At 38.0% G+C, this 17,459-nt stretch overlaps 4 protein-coding genes across 4 annotated transcripts; all 4 read left to right on the forward strand.

Annotated features, from left to right (window-relative positions):
* Nucleotides 1-1,654: 1,654 nt before the first annotated feature.
* Nucleotides 1,655-2,654, forward strand: LOC145485385 (octopamine receptor beta-1R-like). The gene has a single exon (XM_081464055.1). It carries the CDS (start codon nucleotides 1,746-1,748, stop codon nucleotides 2,652-2,654), a length of 909 nt encoding a protein of 302 aa, XP_081320181.1. The 5' UTR covers nucleotides 1,655-1,745.
* Nucleotides 2,655-5,733: 3,079 nt separating this feature from the next.
* On the forward strand, nucleotides 5,734-6,570 carry LOC145486025 (octopamine receptor beta-1R-like). The gene has a single exon (XM_081464722.1). The coding sequence runs from the start codon at nucleotides 5,734-5,736 to the stop codon at nucleotides 6,568-6,570; it is 837 nt and encodes a 278-aa protein (XP_081320848.1).
* Nucleotides 6,571-10,427: 3,857 nt separating this feature from the next.
* Nucleotides 10,428-11,297, forward strand: LOC145484186 (octopamine receptor beta-2R-like). The gene has a single exon (XM_081462818.1). The coding sequence runs from the start codon at nucleotides 10,428-10,430 to the stop codon at nucleotides 11,295-11,297; it is 870 nt and encodes a 289-aa protein (XP_081318944.1).
* A 3,058-nt stretch (nucleotides 11,298-14,355) lies between these two features.
* LOC145486024 (octopamine receptor beta-1R-like) lies at nucleotides 14,356-15,286 on the forward strand. Its single transcript, XM_081464721.1, has one exon. It carries the CDS (start codon nucleotides 14,356-14,358, stop codon nucleotides 15,223-15,225), a length of 870 nt encoding a protein of 289 aa, XP_081320847.1. The 3' UTR covers nucleotides 15,226-15,286.
* Nucleotides 15,287-17,459: the final 2,173 nt, after the last annotated feature.

The following is a 17,459-nucleotide window of genomic DNA, read 5'->3' on the forward strand; positions in this document are numbered from 1 at the left end:
GCAGTGTAAGTAACTGATATAATTATTTCGATTGCAATTTAGAAGCCAGTTTATAAGCGTTATTAAAAAAACTGTATAATTATTTAACTGTCTATTGGTTTCATCGCTCGAAGTCATAACAATTTAAGAAGACACAACGTTAACTGACAAACACAGTATTATGCCTCGTAAAGGTTTGTGGAGTAGACATTAATTAATTAATAAATTGTAAAGAAAGCGCCACTTCATCAAAATCCTAACTAAGGAACCTGCAGTTTTTTCCTGTTGAAAATTAGCATAGGTACTCCATGAGATAACAAATCAGTCGGAGATCCATATGTCATTTTGTCTGTACGACACATGTCCAGGAAAAATACCAGCAATGTAATTACAATGAGAAAAATAGTCAGACATGATATATATGGGTTATTGACCGAGCGTTAGGGCAAGATGGCTGGATATTGACCAAGTTCTTTTCTCCCGTCTTCATCAGACAGACACGGTGTCCAGGTCTATAAACTCGCGTAAAAAGAACGAGGCCAATATCCAGCCATCTTGATGCTCAAGCTTGGTCAATAAAAGATTTGTCGGTTACAAGATTTTCGGGGGAAATTTTTCTTGCGGGACACAACGGGTAGCCCCGAGCGGACAAGATAACGCCATCTTGCTCTCTCGGGTAGCCAATAAGAGCGCAGGATTTGGTTCATCTTGCCCGTTCACGGAGCTAGCATATAAGATAGCTTCTTTGGTCCAAGCAGGTTAAAGGATGTTTAATTTCTTGCATTAATTTGCAGTTTATTTTTAAAGAATGCAGTTAAGACCACTGACACAGTACGATCGGATATTTCTCAAACTCAAGCTACGTCAAAGCCATATTATTCCTTATAATCGATCAAATAAAATTGGGCAATTTTCAAAAGCGCACGTGTTGCGAAAAATATTTGAAGGATAATAAACACAAAAGCCTTTGGCCTTGGACACTATCTCTGCCTCAAAGCTCACAGTTTTCCTCGAACTACGCTCTCAGAAAACTATTTGCTTCTCCGAATAGGAAATATCCGGGGACAAATATCCGAGCATATTTTCGCGCCAAAAGGAGGTTATTGTATATATATCCACCGCTTGGCAATGCCTACTAAAAAAAAGCAGACACTAAAATGCCTTCTTCGTTTTACAGAATAATAGTCTTGTCCTGTTACGCCGCTATCGATTAGACCGGAAGAAATCGACTTATCAAAAGGAGTCTGACAAAAAAGCGGGTCCTTGAGTATTGTTTGTAACAGCCTCCTTAAAGGAGCCACGTGGTAACGTAAACGTGCACGTCTAACAAGTTGAGAACTTAGGAGTTTCTATTGGCTATTATTGACACTTTTAAGTTAAAAAACTAATTACACCAAAGAACAGCTGGCGGCATAAAACGTATGCGATATTAAAAATACAATTTATTTCACGCTTCTCAATATTATCTGGAAGCTCCACAGGCTGCGGATGGCTTGTTTTTCTTCGCGGACAAGCTAAACAGGCAAGTGTTAGAACCGCGTGACCCGCTCTAATCTTGTACTGGCTCCTCAGCGTATTGAAGCCTAAAGAAACGCCAACGTTTTTCAGAGTAAAAAAGATTTCATCGTTTGTGTTTATAAACAGCCCGATATCCTAACAAAGTTGTCAACAGAGGACCGCCTCATCAACCGATTTGACTACAAAACTTCGGACCCTGTTTGAACACTCAAAGTGGATTCCATAGCGACTGAGTCTTTTCAGTATACATGTTCTTTTTCCTATATAGACATTTAAAGCTGAAGATGTGGTTTTTTATTCTCGGTTGGTTCTTCACCGTCGTAACCGTTTTGGGAAACGCACTTGTAATGTACTTGATAATCACAAGGGGAAGATTGCATGTTACAACAAACTGGCTTGTCCTGTCGCTAGCATTGGCTGATTTGTGCGTTGGATTGACTTACTTCCCACTTCTCTTCATTTCAAACTTCTTCCAAGAGTTACCCATCGATCACACGGGCTTATGGTTCAAACTCAGCCATACCTTTTTATATTCCTCATCAACAAACTTATGTGCCTTGACGGCAGACAGGTTCCTTGCAATTACGATGCCTTTAAAATACACCGTATTCATGACGGAGAGACGATTGATAATATCCCTGGCTACAGCATGGATCGCACCATTACTGCTCTTTACAATACCTTCAATTTTTACTTATTCTAATAACAATGCCTCTTTTACGTTTATCTCCGAGACATTCAGAGTGTCAGTCTTCCAGCTTATTCCAAGCGTGCTGTTTGTATTTGTCACCGGTCGTCTTTGCCTCATAGCAAGAGACATCTCGCAAAAGGAATCGCTGCTTTTGGCTCAAATCAGGTTCAATTTCAAACCACAGCAAAATGTACCGACAATAAAGAAGCAGAGGGAGAAGACAGCTTCATTGAAAATGATTGTGTTAATTATTTTGCTTTTCGTGTTGTGCCACATCGGAGGAAACTATCGTTGCTTCTGTTTCGTTTTCAAACTTTGTGTCGCTTCGGAAAATTTGAAAAACGTTATTCACGTTCTTTTTGTCGTGAACTCGGCGGTGAATCCTTTGGTTTACGCTGTATTGAAGAAAGACATGAAAAACGAACTTAAGAGGATAGCATTAGATAGTAGACATTGTCACCGTTGACACTTCAATAAAACTTGAGAAGCGGCGATCTCATGAATTTAAGGTAGCAATGAACTCATTTAAAGGAAAAAAAAACAGTGGTAGACTAAAAACATTCTGTGAACTTTAAGCCTCTTAGATAGTTTTTATAAAGTAAACTTTTGTTTTTCCCTCAAGGTTGGTGGTCGTTCAAAAAATTTATAGTGCAAAAGCCAATACTTGGCGTAGCAGTCGAAAGCTGTTCAAATACCGAGTCATGGTTTCAGTAGCAGTCACAACAGAGAAGTTAAGAAGATTTAAAGGAATATATCAATGTTACAGTAAAAGATATAATGAAGTTTTTCTTTTGCAGTGGAAGTAAGGGATATGGTTATTTTGATTGCAACTTAGAAGCAAGTTCACAATTGAGCGTTGATGAAAAACACTGTACAAATAATGTCTAGCGGTTTCATCGCTCGTAGTCATAACAATTTAAGACGTAACAACGTTAATTAATTGACAAACACAGTATTATGGCTCGTAAGGGTTTCTAGAGTAGACATTAGTTAACAAATTGTAAAGAAAGCGCTCGATCATGAAAACCGTAACTAAAAAACCTGCAATTTTTTTTCTATAGAAAAATTAGCATAGGTACTCTATGCCGTGAGATAACAGATCAGTCGGAGATCAACATGACATTTTGTCCGCACGACACATGTCGAGGAAAAATACAAGCAATGTAATTAGAATGAGCAAAAATAGTCAAACGTGATATATATGGGTTATTGACCGAGCGTTAGGGCAAGGTGGCTGGATATTGATCAAATGCTTTTCTCCCGTCTTTATCAGACAGACAAGGAGTCCAGGTCCATAAACTCGCCTAAAACAAACGAGGAGGGCATCCAGCCATCTTGACGGATCAAGCTTAGTCAGTAAAGGATTTCATATAAGATTTTCGAGAAAATGTTTCTTGCGGGACATAGCGGGTAGTCCCGAGCGGGCAAGATAGCGCCATCTTGCTCTCTCGGGTAGCCAATCACAGCGCAGGATTGGTTCATTTTGCCCGTTCATGAAGATAGCCATATAATATGACTTAGAGTACGCGATCTTTCAAAAAATTTACAGTGCAAAAGCCAATACCTTGGCGCAGCAGTCGAAAGCTGTTCGATACCGAGTCATGGTTTCTGTAGCAGTCACCACAGAGATGTTGGGAAGAATTAAAGGAGTTTGTCAATGTTACAATGAAAGATATAATGAAGTTTTTCTTTTGTAGTGTAAGTAACTGATATAATTATTTCGATTGCGACTTACAAGCAAGTTCACAATTAAGCGTTCATGAAAAACGTACTGTACAATATTATTTTACTGTCTAGTGGTTTCATCGCTCGTAGTCATAACAATTTAAGAAGACACAATGTTAATTAATTGACAAACACAGTATTATGGCTCGCAAGGGTTCCTAGAGTAAAATTAGTTTAAAAAATTGTAAACAAAGCGCTTGATCATGAAAACCCTAACTAAAGAACCTTCAGTTTTTCTTGTATTGAAAATTAGCATAGGTACTCCAGGAGATAACACATCAGTCATTTTGTGACATGTCATTTTGTCTGCACGACACACGTCGAGAAAAAATACCAGCAATATAATCATAATGAGAAAAATAGTCAAACATGATATATAGAGGTTATTAACCGAACGTTAGGGCAAAATGGCTGGATATTGACCAAGTTCTTTTCTCCCGTCTTTATCACACAGACACGGAGTCCAGGTCCATAAACTCGCCTAAAAAGAGCGAGGCCAACATCCAGCCATCTTGACGGAACAAGCTTGGTCAATAAAAGATTTATTACAAAATTTTCGGGGAAATGTTTCTTGCGGGACACGGCGGGTAGTCCCGAGCGGGCAAGATAGCGCCATCTTGCTCTCTCGGGTAGCCAATCAGAGCCCAGGATTTGGTTCATCTTGCCCGTTCACGGAGCTAGCCATATAATATGGCTTCTTTGATCCAAGCAGGTTAAAGGATGTTTAATTTATTGCATTAATTTGCAGTTTATTTGTAAAGAATGCAGTTAACACCACTGACTTAGTACGATCGGATATTTCTCAAACTCAAGGACGTCATAGCTATGTTATTACTTATAATCCATCAAATATTTTCGCTCGCGCGCGATTGGTCTAAACACGTCACGTGACCGAAAATTCCCCAGCTAAAATTGGGGAATATCCCAGGATATTGCCCAATTTTAAAAACCGCGTGTCTTGTGAAAATATATGAAGGATAACAAACACAATAGCCTCCATTTGGCATGAAAGTATGTTCGGATTTTTGTTCTTGGACAGTACCTGGTCTTCAAAGCTCACAGTTTTCCTCGAGCTACGCTCTCGGAAAACTGTTCGCTTCTCGGAACAGATGATCTCCGGGGACAAATATCCGAGCATATTTTCGGGCCAAATGGAGACTATTGTTTATATATCCACCGCTTGGCAATGCCTATTAAGAAAAGCAGACATTCAAATACTTTCTTCGTTTAACAGAATAATAGTCTTGTCTTGTTAAGGCGCGATCGATTAGACGGGAAGAAATCGACTTATAAAAAAGAGTTTAAGAAAAGAGCTGGTCCTCGAGTGTTGTTTACAACAGCCTCCTTAAGGTAGCCACGTTGTACCGTAAACGTTTCTAAAACGTTGAGAACTTAGGAGGTTCTATTGGCTATTATTGACACCTTTATGTGAATGACTAATTACTCCATAGAACAGCTGGCAGCATAAAACATATGCGATATTAAAAATACAACTTATTTTTCGATTCTCAATATCATCTGGAAACTGCACGGGCTATAAACAGGCACGTGTTAGAACTCTGTAATGCGTCCTGATCTTGCATTGGCTCTTTATTACTTACCCAAGTGTATTGAAGCCTAAAGAAACGCTAATGTTTTTCAGTGAAAAAGACTTCAACATCTGTGTTTTTAACACCCCGGAAATCCTGAGAAAGTTGACAACAGAGGGCCGCTTCTTTAACCGATTTGACTACAGAACTTGGGAGCTTGTTTGAACACCGGCTCAAAGTGGAATCCACAGCGATTGAGTCTTTTAAATATATCGACATTTAAAGGCGAATATGTGGTTTTTTATTCTCGGTTGGTTCTTTACCGTCGTAGCCATTTTGGGAAACGCACTTGTAATGTACTTGATAATCACAAGGACAAGATTGCATGTTACAACAAACTGGTTTATCCTGTCGCTAGCATTGGCTGATTTGTGCGTTGGATTGACTTACTTCCCACTTCTCTTCATTTCAAACTTCTTCCAAGAGTTACCCATCGATCACACGGGGTTATGGTTCAAACTCAGCCATACCTTTTTATATTCCTCATCAACAAACTTATGTGTCTTGACAGCAGACAGGTTCCTTGCAATTACGATGCCTTTAAAATACACCGTATTCATGACTGGAAAACGATTAATAATATCCCTGGCTTCAGCTTGGATCGCTCCTTTAGTCCTCTTCACATTACCTTCAATTTTCACTTATTCTAATAACAATGCCTCTTTTACGTTTATTTTCGAGACATTCAGAGTATCAGTCTTCCAGCTTATTCCAAGCGTGCTGTTTGTATTTGTCACCGGTCGTCTTTGCCTCATAGCAAGAGACATTTCGCGAAAGGAATCGCTGCTTCTGGCTCAGATCAGGTTCAATTCCAAACCACAGCAAAATGCACCGACAGTAAAGAAGCAGAGGGAGAAGACAGCTTCAGTGAAAATGATTGTGTTAATTATTTTGCTTTTCGTGTTGTGTCACATCGGAGGAAACTATCGTTGTTTCTGTTTCGTTTTCAAACTTTGTGTCGCTTCCGAAAATTTAAATAACGTTGTTCACGTTCTTTTTCTCGTGAACTCGGCGGTGAATCCTTTTTGTTTACGCTGTATTGAAGAAAGACATGAAAAACGAACTTAAGAGGATGCGATTAGTTAGACATTGTCATTGTTGACAGTCTTTCTTCATTTAATGCAATCTTTGTCACTTGAATCAAACTTGAGAAGCGACAGTCAGTTTTTTTATGGATTTAAGGTAGCAATAAACACATGAAGGAAAAAAAAAAACTGGTGGACTTAAAACGTTCTGTGAACTTTAAGTCTCTTAGATATTTTACATAAAGTGAAATTTTGGTTTTATCTTTGGGTACGTGATCATTCAAAAAATTTAGAGTGTAAAACCCAGTGCTTCGGCGTAGCAGTCGAAAGCTGTTCAAATACCGAGTCATGGTTTCAGTAGCAGTCGCAACAGAAAAGTTAAGAAAAATTAAAAGAATCATTATGTCAATGTTAAAAGATAATGGAGTTTTTTTTCTTTTGTCCTGTGATGATTTCGATTGCAACTTAGAATGTATTTACGCAAGAGCAAGTTCACAAATAAACGTGAATCAAAAACGCTGTACAAATAACGTCTGGTGGTTTCACCTCTCGTAGTAAAAACATTTAACAAATAGACAAATAGAGTATCATGGCTCGTCAAGGTTTGTAGAGTTGTCATTAGTTAATAAGTTGGAACTAAAGCGGTACATCTTGAAAAACCCTAACTGAAGAATCGGTAGTGATGTCTACTATCAAAAATTAACATACTATTCCATTAGATAACAGATCAGTTGTTTGATCAGCAAGACATACGTCAAGGAAAAATACGAGCGATATAATGACAACGAAATAGTCAAACATGATATCAAACTTTACGTCATTGATATCGTCACAGTAAAGTCATAGTGGTTTTACGCATGTTCAATGACGGTTTTTCCCGGGGCTGGAAATCCTTTTAAAACAGCCCGGTTTTATCAATGCCATATAATATCCGCGCATATTATACGTTATTACTGGAAATGATCATTAGTGATAAAATAGAGGATAATACATTGGCGCGCGTAGATATGGAATATGGAATAGGTTTAATTTCGAGCCATAGCAAAATGTACCGACAGTAAAGAAGCAGAGGGAGAAGAAAGCATCAGTGAAAATGATTGTTTTAATTATTTTGCTTTTCGTGCTGTGTCACATCGGAGGAAACTATCGTTGCTTCTGTTTCGTTTTCAAATTTTGTGTCCCTTCCGAAAATTTGAAAAAGGTTATTCACGTTCTTTTTAGCATGAACTCGGCGGTAAATCCTTTGGTTTACTCTGTTTTGAAGAAAGACATGAAAAACGAACTGAAGGAGATGGCATTAGTTAGAAATTGTTATTGTTGACAGTTTTGCGCCATTTACTGTGTTTAATGCAACTACAGTCTTTTGAATCAAACTTGAGAAGCAGCGGTCAGTTGGTATGGATCCGCGCCCTACAATTTAAAGTGGCACTGAGAACACTAAAACGAGAAAAAAAGAACTGACTGACCAAAAAAAACTTTGTGAACTCAGAGTTCGGTATATATTTTACATAAAGTAAAATTTTGGCTTCCCCTTAGGGTATATGATCTTGGGTTGAAGTCGAAAGCTGTTCAAATACCGAGTCATGGTTTCACTAACAGTCACAACAGAGAAGTTAAGTGGAATTAAAGAAATATGGCGTCAATCGGTTATCGTCAGTAAAATATTTAATAGAGTTTTTCTTTTATTGTGTAAGTAGCTGATATAATTATTTCGATTGCAACTTCAAAAGCAAGTTCAAAATTAAGCGTTAACGAAAAACGCGGTACAAATATTTAAATGTCTTGTGGTATCATCGCTCGTAGTCATAACAACTTACGAAAACGCAACGTTAATTAATTGACAAGTGCAGTATTATGGCTTGTAAAGGTTTCTACAGTAGACGTTTATTAACAAATTGTAGATGAAGCGCTAGATCATGAAAACCCTAACTAAAAAACCTGCAGTTTTCCTTGTATTGAAAATTAGCATAGATAATCCAGGATATAACAGATCAGTCGGAGATTAACACGTCATTTTGTCTGACGAAACACGTCAAGGAAAAATACAAACAATATAGTGAGCAACATAGTCAAACATGACATATATGGGTTATTGAGCAAGCGTTAGGGCAAGATGGCTGGATATTGACCGAATGCCGTTTTTCCCGTCTTTATCAGACAGACACGGAGTCCAGGTCTATAAACTCGCATAAAAAGAACGAGGCCAACATCTAGCCATCTTGACGGATCAAGCCTGGTCAGTAAAGGATTTATTACAAGATTTTCGGAGAAATGTTTCTTGCGGAACAAAGCGGGTAGTCCCAAGTGGGCAAGATAGCGCCATCTTGCTTGCTCGGGTAGCTAATCACATTGCAGGATTTGGTTCAGCTTGCCAATTCACGGAGCCAGCTATATAATATGGCTTCTTAAGTCCAATCAGGTTAAAGGATGTTCATTTTTGTTGCATTAATTTGTAGATTATTTGTAAAAGAATGCGAATAACACCACTGACGTAGTACGATCGGATATTTCTCAAAATCAAGCTACGTCATAGCCTTCCACCGCTTGGCAATACCTACTAAGAAATGCAGATCTGTTGATTAAAATGCTTCCTTCATTTAACAGAATAATACTCTTGTCCTATTACGCCGCGATCAATTTGACGGCAAAAAATTGACTTAAAAAAAAGGAGTCTAACAAAAGAGCAGGTCCCTGAGTGTTGTGTTCTAACAGCCACGTTGTAACGTGGACTTGTCTAACAAGTTGAGAACTTAGGAGTTTCTATTGGCTATTATTGACACCTTTAAGCGGAAAAACTAATTACGCAAAGAACAGATGGCGGTATAAAACGTATGCGATATTAAAAATACAATTTATTCCGCGCTTCTCAATATTACCTGGAAAGTCCACAGGCTCTAAACAGGCGCGTGTTAGAAATGTGTAATGCGCTCTAATCTTGCACAGGCTTGTTATTACTTACCACAGCGCATTGAAGTCTAAAGAAACACAAACGTTTTTCAGCTAAAAAGACTTCAACATTTGTGTTTTTTAACACCCCGGAAATCCTGAGAAAGTTGACAACAGAAGGCCGCCTGCAGACAGGTTCCCTGCAATCACGGTGCCTTTAATATACGCGGTATTCATGACGGGGAACGATTAATAATATCCCTGGCTTAAGCTTGGATCGCACCTTTAATCCTCCGGGGACAAATATCCGAGCATATTTTCGGGCCAAATGGAGACTATTGTTTATATATCCACCGCTTGGCAATGCCTATTAAGAAAAGCAGACATTCAAATACTTTCTTCGTTTAACAGAATAATAGTCTTGTCCAGTTAAGGCGCGATCGATTAGACGGGAAGAAATCGTTTTACAAAAAAGAGTTTAAGAAAAGAGCTGGTCCTCGAGTGTTGTTTATAACAACCTCCTTAAGGTAGCCACGTTGTAACATAAACGTTTCTAAAAAGTTGAGAACTTAGGAGGCTTTATTGGCTATTATTGACACCTTTATGTCAATAACTAATTACTCCAAAGAACAGCTGGCGGCATAAAACATATGCGATATTAAAAATACAACTTATTTTACGATTCTCAATATCATCTAGAAACTGCACGGGCTATAAACAGACACGTGTTAGAACTCTGTAATGCGTCCTGATCTTGCATTGGCTCTTTATTACTTACCACAGCGTATTGAAGCCTGAAGAAACACTAACGTTTTTCAGTGAAAAAGACTTCAACATCTGTGTTTTTAACACCCCGGAAATCCTGAGAAAGTTGACAACAGAGGACCGCCTCTTTAACCGATTTGACTACAGAACTTGAAAGCTTGTTTGAACACCGGCTCAAAGTGGAATCCACAGCGATTGAGTCTTTTAAACATATATGTTTTTTACGTATATCGACATTTAAAGGCGAATATGTGGTTTTTTATTCTCGGTTGGTTCTTCACCGTCGTAGCCATTTTGGGAAACGCACTTGTAATGTACTTGATAATCACAAGGACAAGATTGCATGTTACAACAAACCGGTTTATCCTGTCGCTAGCATTGGCTGATTTGTGCGTTGGATTGACTTACTTCCCACTTCTCTTCATTTCAAACTTCTTCCAAGAGTTACCCATCGATCACACGGGGTTATGGTTCAAACTCAGCCATACCTTTTTATATTCCTCATCAACAAACTTATGTGCCTTGACAGCAGACAGGTTCCTTGCAATTACGATGCCTTTAAAATACACCGTATTCATGACAAGGAAACGATTACTAATATCCCTGGCTTCAGCTTGGATCGCTCCTTTAGTCCTCTTCACATTACCTTCAATTTTCACTTATTCTAATAACAATGCCTCTTTTACGTTTATTTTCGAGACATTCAGAGTATCAGTCTTCCAGCTTGTCCCAAGCGTTCTGTTTGTATTTGTCACCAGTCGTCTTTTCCTCATAGCAAGAGACATCTCGCGAAAGGAATCGCTGCTTATGGCTCAAATCAGGTTTAATTTCAAGCCACAGCAAAATGTACCGACAGTGAAGAAGCAGAGGGAGAAGAAAGCTTCAGTGAAAATGATTGTGTTAATTATTTTGGTTTTCGTGCTGTGTCACATCGGAGGAAACTATCGTTGCTTCTGTTTCGTGTTCAAACTTTGTATCCCTTCCGAAAATTTGAAAAGCGTTATTCACGTTCTTTTTATCGTGAACGCGGCGGTGAATCCGCTGGTTTATGCTGTTTTGAAGAAAGACATGAAAAACGAACTTAAGAGGATGGCATTAGTTAGACATTGTCATTGTTGACAGTCTTTCTTCATTTAATGCAATCTTTGTCACTTGAATCAAACGATTTAAGGTAGCAATGAACACATCAATGAAAAAAAACTAGTGGACTTAAAACATCCTGTGAACTTTAAGTCTCTTAGATATTTTACATAAAGTAAATTTTGGTTTTCCCTTTGGGTACGTGATCATTCAAAAAATTTAGAGCGTAAAAGCCAATGCCTCGGCGTAACAGTCGAAGGCTGTTCAAATACAGAGTGATGGTTTCAGTAGCAGTCGCACCGGTATACCAGAGAAGTTAAGAAAAATTAAAATAATAATCATGTCGATGTTAAAGGATAATGGAGTTTTTTTTCTTTTGCAGTGTAAGTAACTGGTCTAAATGATTTCGATTGCAACTTAGAATGTATTTAAGCAAGAGCAAGTTCACAAATAAACGTGAATTAAAAACGCTGTACAAATAACGTCTGGTGGTTTCACCGCTCGTAGTAAAAACATTTAATAAATAGACAAATGGAGTATCGTGGCTCGTTGAGGTTTGTAGAGTTGTCATTAGTTAATAAGTTGGAACTAAAGCGGTACATCTTGAAAAACCCTAACTGAAGAATCGGTAGTGATGTCTACTATCAAAAATTAACATACTATTCCATGAGATAACAGATCAGTTGTTTGATCAGCAAGACATACGTCAAGGAAAAATACGAGCGATATAATGACAACGAAATAGTCAAACATGATATCAAACATTACGTCATTGATATCGTCACAGTGAAGTCATAGTAGTTTTACACATGTTCAATGACGGTTTTTCCCGGGGCTGGAAATCCTTTTAAAACAGCCCGGTTTTATCAATGCCATATAATATCCGCGCGTATTATACGTTATTACTGGAAATGATCATTAGTGATAAAATAGAGGATAATACATTGGCGCGCGTAGATATGGAATATGGACTAGGTTTAATTTCAAGCCATAGCAAAATATACCGACAGTAAAGAAGCAGAGGGAGAAGAAAGCATCAGTGAAAATGATTGTGTTAATTATTTTGCTTTTCGTGCTGTGTCACATCGGAGGAAACTATCGTTGCTTGTGTTTCGTTTTCAAACTTTGTGTCGCTTCCGAAAATTTGAAAAACGTTATTCACGTTCTGTTTATCGTGAACTCGGCGGTGAATCCGCTGGTTTACAATGTTTTAAAGAAAGACATGACAAACGAACTTAAGAAGATGTCACTTGATAGACGTTGTCATTGTTAACAGTAATTCTCCATTTAATACAATCTTAGTCACTTGAATAATATTTGAGATGCAGCAATCAGTTCTTATAGATCTCGTGAATTTAAGGTGGCAATGAACACCCTAAAAGGAAAAAACTGGTACACTAAAAACATTCTGTGAACTTTAAGCCTCTTAGATATTTTACATAAAGTAAAGTTTTGTTTTCCCTTAGGGTACATGATCTTTCAAAACATTTACAGTGTAAAAGCCAGTACCTTGGCGTAGCAGTCGAAAGCTGTTCCAATATCGAGTCATGGTTTCAGTAGCAGTCGCAACAGAGAAGTTAAGAAGAATTAATAGAAAATGTCAATGCTACACTAAACGATATAATGGAGTTTTTTCCATTGTAGTGTAAGTAACTGATATAATTATTTCGATTGCAACTTACAAGCAAGTTCACAATTAAGCCTTAAGTGTTAATGAAAAACACTTTACAAATAATGTCTAGTGGTTTCATCGCTCGTAGTCATAACAATTTAAGAAGACACAACGTTAATTGACAAACACAGTATTATCGCTCGTAAAGATTTGTAGAGTAGACATTAGTTAACAAATTGTAAAGAAGCGCTAGATCATGAAAACCCTAACTAAAGAACCTGCAATATTTTGATATTGAAAATTAGCATAGATATATACTCCATGAGATAACAGACCGGCCATTTTGTCTTCACGACACACGTCAAGGAAAAATACAAACACGCACAATATAATGAGCAACGTAGTCGGCAAACATGACATATATGGGTTATTGACCGAGCGTTAGGGCAATATGGGTGGATATTGACGAAGTGCTTTTTTTCCTCTTTATCAGACAGACACGGAGTCGAGATCTATAAACTTGCCTAAAAAAGACGAGGCTAACATCCAGCCATCTTAACGGATCAAGCTTGGTCAACAAAGGTTCTTATATAAGTTTTTCGTGGAAATGTTTCTTGCGGGACAGAGCGGGTAGTCCCGAGCGGGCAAGATAGCGTCATCTTGCTCTCTCGGGTAGCCAATCAGAGCGGAGCTTGCCATATAATATGGCTTCTTTGGTCTCAACAGGTTAAAGGATGTTAAATTTCTTGCTTTAATTTGTAGTTCATTTGTATAGGAATGAAAAATAACACCACTGACGTAGTACGATCGGATATTTCTCAAAATCAAGCTACGTCATAGCCTTCCACCGCTTGGTAACGCCTACTAAGAAAAGCAGATTTATACATTAAAATGCTCCCTTCGCCAGTAACAAAATAATAGTCTTGTCCTGTTATGCTGCGATCGATTAGACTGGAAGAAATCGACTTATAAAAAAGGAGCCTAACAAAAGAGCGGGTCCTTGAAGCCACGTTCTAACGTAAACGTGTCTAAAAAGTTAAGATTTTAGGAGTTTCTATTGGCTATTATTGACACCTTTATGTGAATATCTAATTACGCCAAAGAACAGCTGGCAGCATAAAACATACGCGATATTAAAGATACAATTTATTTTACGATTCTCAATATTATCTGGAAACTGCACGGGCTATAAACAGGCACGTGTTAGAACTCTGTAATGCGCCCTAATCTTGCATTGGCTCTTTCTTACTCACCACAGCGTATTGAAGCCTGAAGAAACACTAACGTTTTTCAGTGAAAAAGACTTCAACATTTGGGCTTTTCAACAGCCCAGAAATCCTGAGAAAGTTAACGAGGACCGCTTCATCAACCGATTTGACTACAGACTGAACTTCGGACCTTGTTTGATCGCTCAAAGTGAATTCCATAGTGATTGACTCTTTAACTATATATGTTTCTTACGTAAATCGATTTTTAAAGCTGAAGATGTGGTTTTTTATTCTCGGTTGGTTCTTCACCGTCGTAACTGTTTTGGGAAACGCACTTGTAATGTACTTGATAATCACAAGAGCAAGATTGCATGTTACAACAAACTGGTTTGTCCTGTCGCTAGCATTGGCTGATTTGTGCGTTGGATTGACTTACTTCCCACCGCTCTTCATTTCAAGCTTCTTCCAAGAGTTACCCATCGATCACACGGGGCTTTGGTTTAAACTCAGCCATACCTTTTTATATTCTTCATCTTCAAACTTATGTGCCTTGACAGCAGACAGGTTCCTTGCAATTACGATGCCTTTAAAATACAACGTATTCATGACAGGAAAACGATTAATAATCTCTCTGGCTTCAGCTTGGATCGCACCTTTAATCCTCTTCACATTACCTTCAATGTTCACTTATTCTAATAACAATGCCTCTTTTACGTTTATCTTCGAGACATTCAGAGTAGCAGTCTTCCAGCTTATCCCAAGCGTGCTGTTTGTATTTGTCACCGGTCGTCTTTGCCTCATAGCAAGAGACATCTCGCAAAAGGAATCGCTGCTTTTGGCTCAGATCAGGTTTAATTTCAAGCCACAGCAAAATGTACCGACAGTAAAGAAGCAGAGGGAGAAGAAAGCTTCAGTGAAAATGATTGTTTTAATTATTTTGGTTTTCATGCTGTGTCACATCGGAGGAAACTATCGTTGCTTCTGTTTCGTGTTCAAACTTTGTGTCGCTTCGGAAAATTTGACTAACGTTATTCACGTTCTTTTTATCGTAAACTCGGCGGTGAATCCGCTGGTTTTCGCTATTTTGAAGAAAGACATGAAAAACGAACTTAAGAGGATGGCATTAGATAGACATTGTCATTGTTGACAGTTTTTTTTTCCTTTTGAAACAATCTTTGTCACTTGAATAAAACTCGAGAAGCGACAGTCAGTCCTTATGGATTTAAGGTAACATCGAATCAAGGGGAAAAAAACACTGCTGGACTTAAAACATTCTGTGAACTTTAAGTCTCTTAGATATTTTACATGAAGTAGAATTTTGGTTTTTCCTTAAGGTACGTGACCTTTTGCAAATTTGCAGTGTAAAAGCCAATACCTGCGTAGCAGTCGAAAGCTGTTCAAATACCAAGTAATGATTTCAGTAGCAGTCGCAACAGAGAAGTTAAGAAGAATTAAAGGAATATGTCAATGTCAAAAGATAATGGAGTTTTTTTTCTTTTGCAGTGTAAGTAACTGGTCTAAATGATTTCGATTGCAACTTAGAATATATTTAAGCAAGAGCAAGTTTACAAATAAGCGTGAATTAAAAACGCTGTACAAATAACGCCTGGTGCTTCCACCGCTCGTAGTAAAAACATTTAATAAATAGACAAGTAGAGTATCATGCCTCGTTAAGGTTCGAAGAGTAGTCATAAGTTAATAAGTTGGAACTAAAGCAGTAGATCTTGAGAAACCCTAACTGAAGAAACTGTAGTAATGTCTGCTATCAAAAATTAACATAGTAGTCCATGAGATAACAGCAAGGAAAAATGTCGAGGGAAAATACGAGCGATATGATGACAGCAAAATGGTCAAACATGATATCAAACATTACGTCATTGATATCGTCACAGTGAAGTCTTCGTAGTTTTACACGTGTTCAATGACGGTTTTTCCTAGGGCTGGAATTCCGCGGTTTTATCAATACGGTTTTATCAACAAGGAAACACCGCGGTTTTATCAATAGCATAATATATAGATTTAGCCAAGCCTAAAACCGGAGCTCCTGATTGCAATAACTGACGATAAAGGAAAAAGAGAATTATTTTTTCTTGAATCAGAAACTCAAAAAATGATCAATTATGAGCATGTAATTGTTCAGCGTGTGGTTTTGCTATTTTTCCCACTTACATTTTAACAAACTATACCAAGATTTAACTATAAAAAATTGCGATAAAATATTCCTAAGCGTATCGAGAAAGTTAAAAATTTGTTAAAAAACGACAAATTTTTAACTTTCTCAATATGCTTAGAAATTTTTCATCACAATTTTTTATAGTTAAATGTTTAGAAAAATCGCTTCTTATTCGTATACCAAGATTGTAGAAATAACGTACGCAATATATCAGGGACCTTTCCAAGAGACGATTGTACAAGGAATATGTCAGAAGAAAAGTCAACAACGCGTCAGGGGTTAATTTGCGCCGAAATGACTTGAGCCCGCGATCCAATCGGTAAACCAGTAACTGGTCAGCGGTCAATTTTAGGAAAACACGCAACCTCGATGAGCTCTACACCTGAACCCACGATATAGTCACGTGATACTGGTCAGCGGATAGCTTGTTGTGACAGCTGTCAATTAACAATAGCGTGGACGCCCAAAATCAAAGATGTAGCCATGGTAATGGTGCTACTCTCTTAGTTTTCAAGGTATAGCTGGTTTTCACATGACGTCACTAAAATTCAAACTACAAAAGTATTGATATTGTTGAGATTTTCCTTTAATGATGTATAAGAGCAGCTGAAAACTAATATTCAAACAAATTTTCGTTCCGAATGGGGTCTTGGTTTTGTGATACACTGCGCTTGAATTTCTAAGCTTTTGCGTGACGCGGCATTTACAGGACGGCCTAGAGAGCTGTCATGATGGTTAAAAAAAGTGACTTATTTCGAGGAATTTGGCTATCTGAGCAGCTCATGTCTTAGAAAAAGTATTATTTTAATGTTTTAGAGTTCCTCGAGGGATAAATTCGCGCTTTTGTAGCAAAACTCAGTGACAGATGTTTCTGTTGGTTTCCGGCCGCCATGTTGGTGCCCACGCGAATGGGCACCAGCATGGCGTCTCCATACAATCTCTATAAATTTGGGTAAACAATTTCTCCGCATATCTTGCATAAGAAAAATTGCTGTGACCAGAATCTTGGCGAAAGTCTTTGCATATTTACCTTCTTTCATTTTCCAGATTCTGGACTTAATCTATTGAACGGTTTTGATTTTTATTTTGATCTATTTTGAACGGCGTGACAATGAAAATCGGCAATTGGCCTACGGACGGATGTACGTACGTACAGTCACTTGACAACCAAAATTTTCACATCCACGGGTTACCAAATTTTCTAAGGT

Source organism: Orbicella franksi, chromosome 4, assembly GCF_964199315.1.
Source record: "Orbicella franksi chromosome 4, jaOrbFran1.1, whole genome shotgun sequence".
Taxonomy (NCBI): Eukaryota; Metazoa; Cnidaria; class Anthozoa; order Scleractinia; family Merulinidae; genus Orbicella; species Orbicella franksi.

Excerpts from the sequence above, each read along its gene's own strand:
- LOC145485385 (XM_081464055.1), top strand. The coding sequence starts at position 1,746 with ATGTTCTTTTTCCTATATAGACATTTAAAGCTGAAGATGTGGTTTTTT.
- LOC145486025 (XM_081464722.1), top strand. The coding sequence starts at position 5,734 with ATGTGGTTTTTTATTCTCGGTTGGTTCTTTACCGTCGTAGCCATTTTG.
- LOC145484186 (XM_081462818.1), top strand. The coding sequence starts at position 10,428 with ATGTGGTTTTTTATTCTCGGTTGGTTCTTCACCGTCGTAGCCATTTTG.
- LOC145486024 (XM_081464721.1), top strand. The coding sequence starts at position 14,356 with ATGTGGTTTTTTATTCTCGGTTGGTTCTTCACCGTCGTAACTGTTTTG.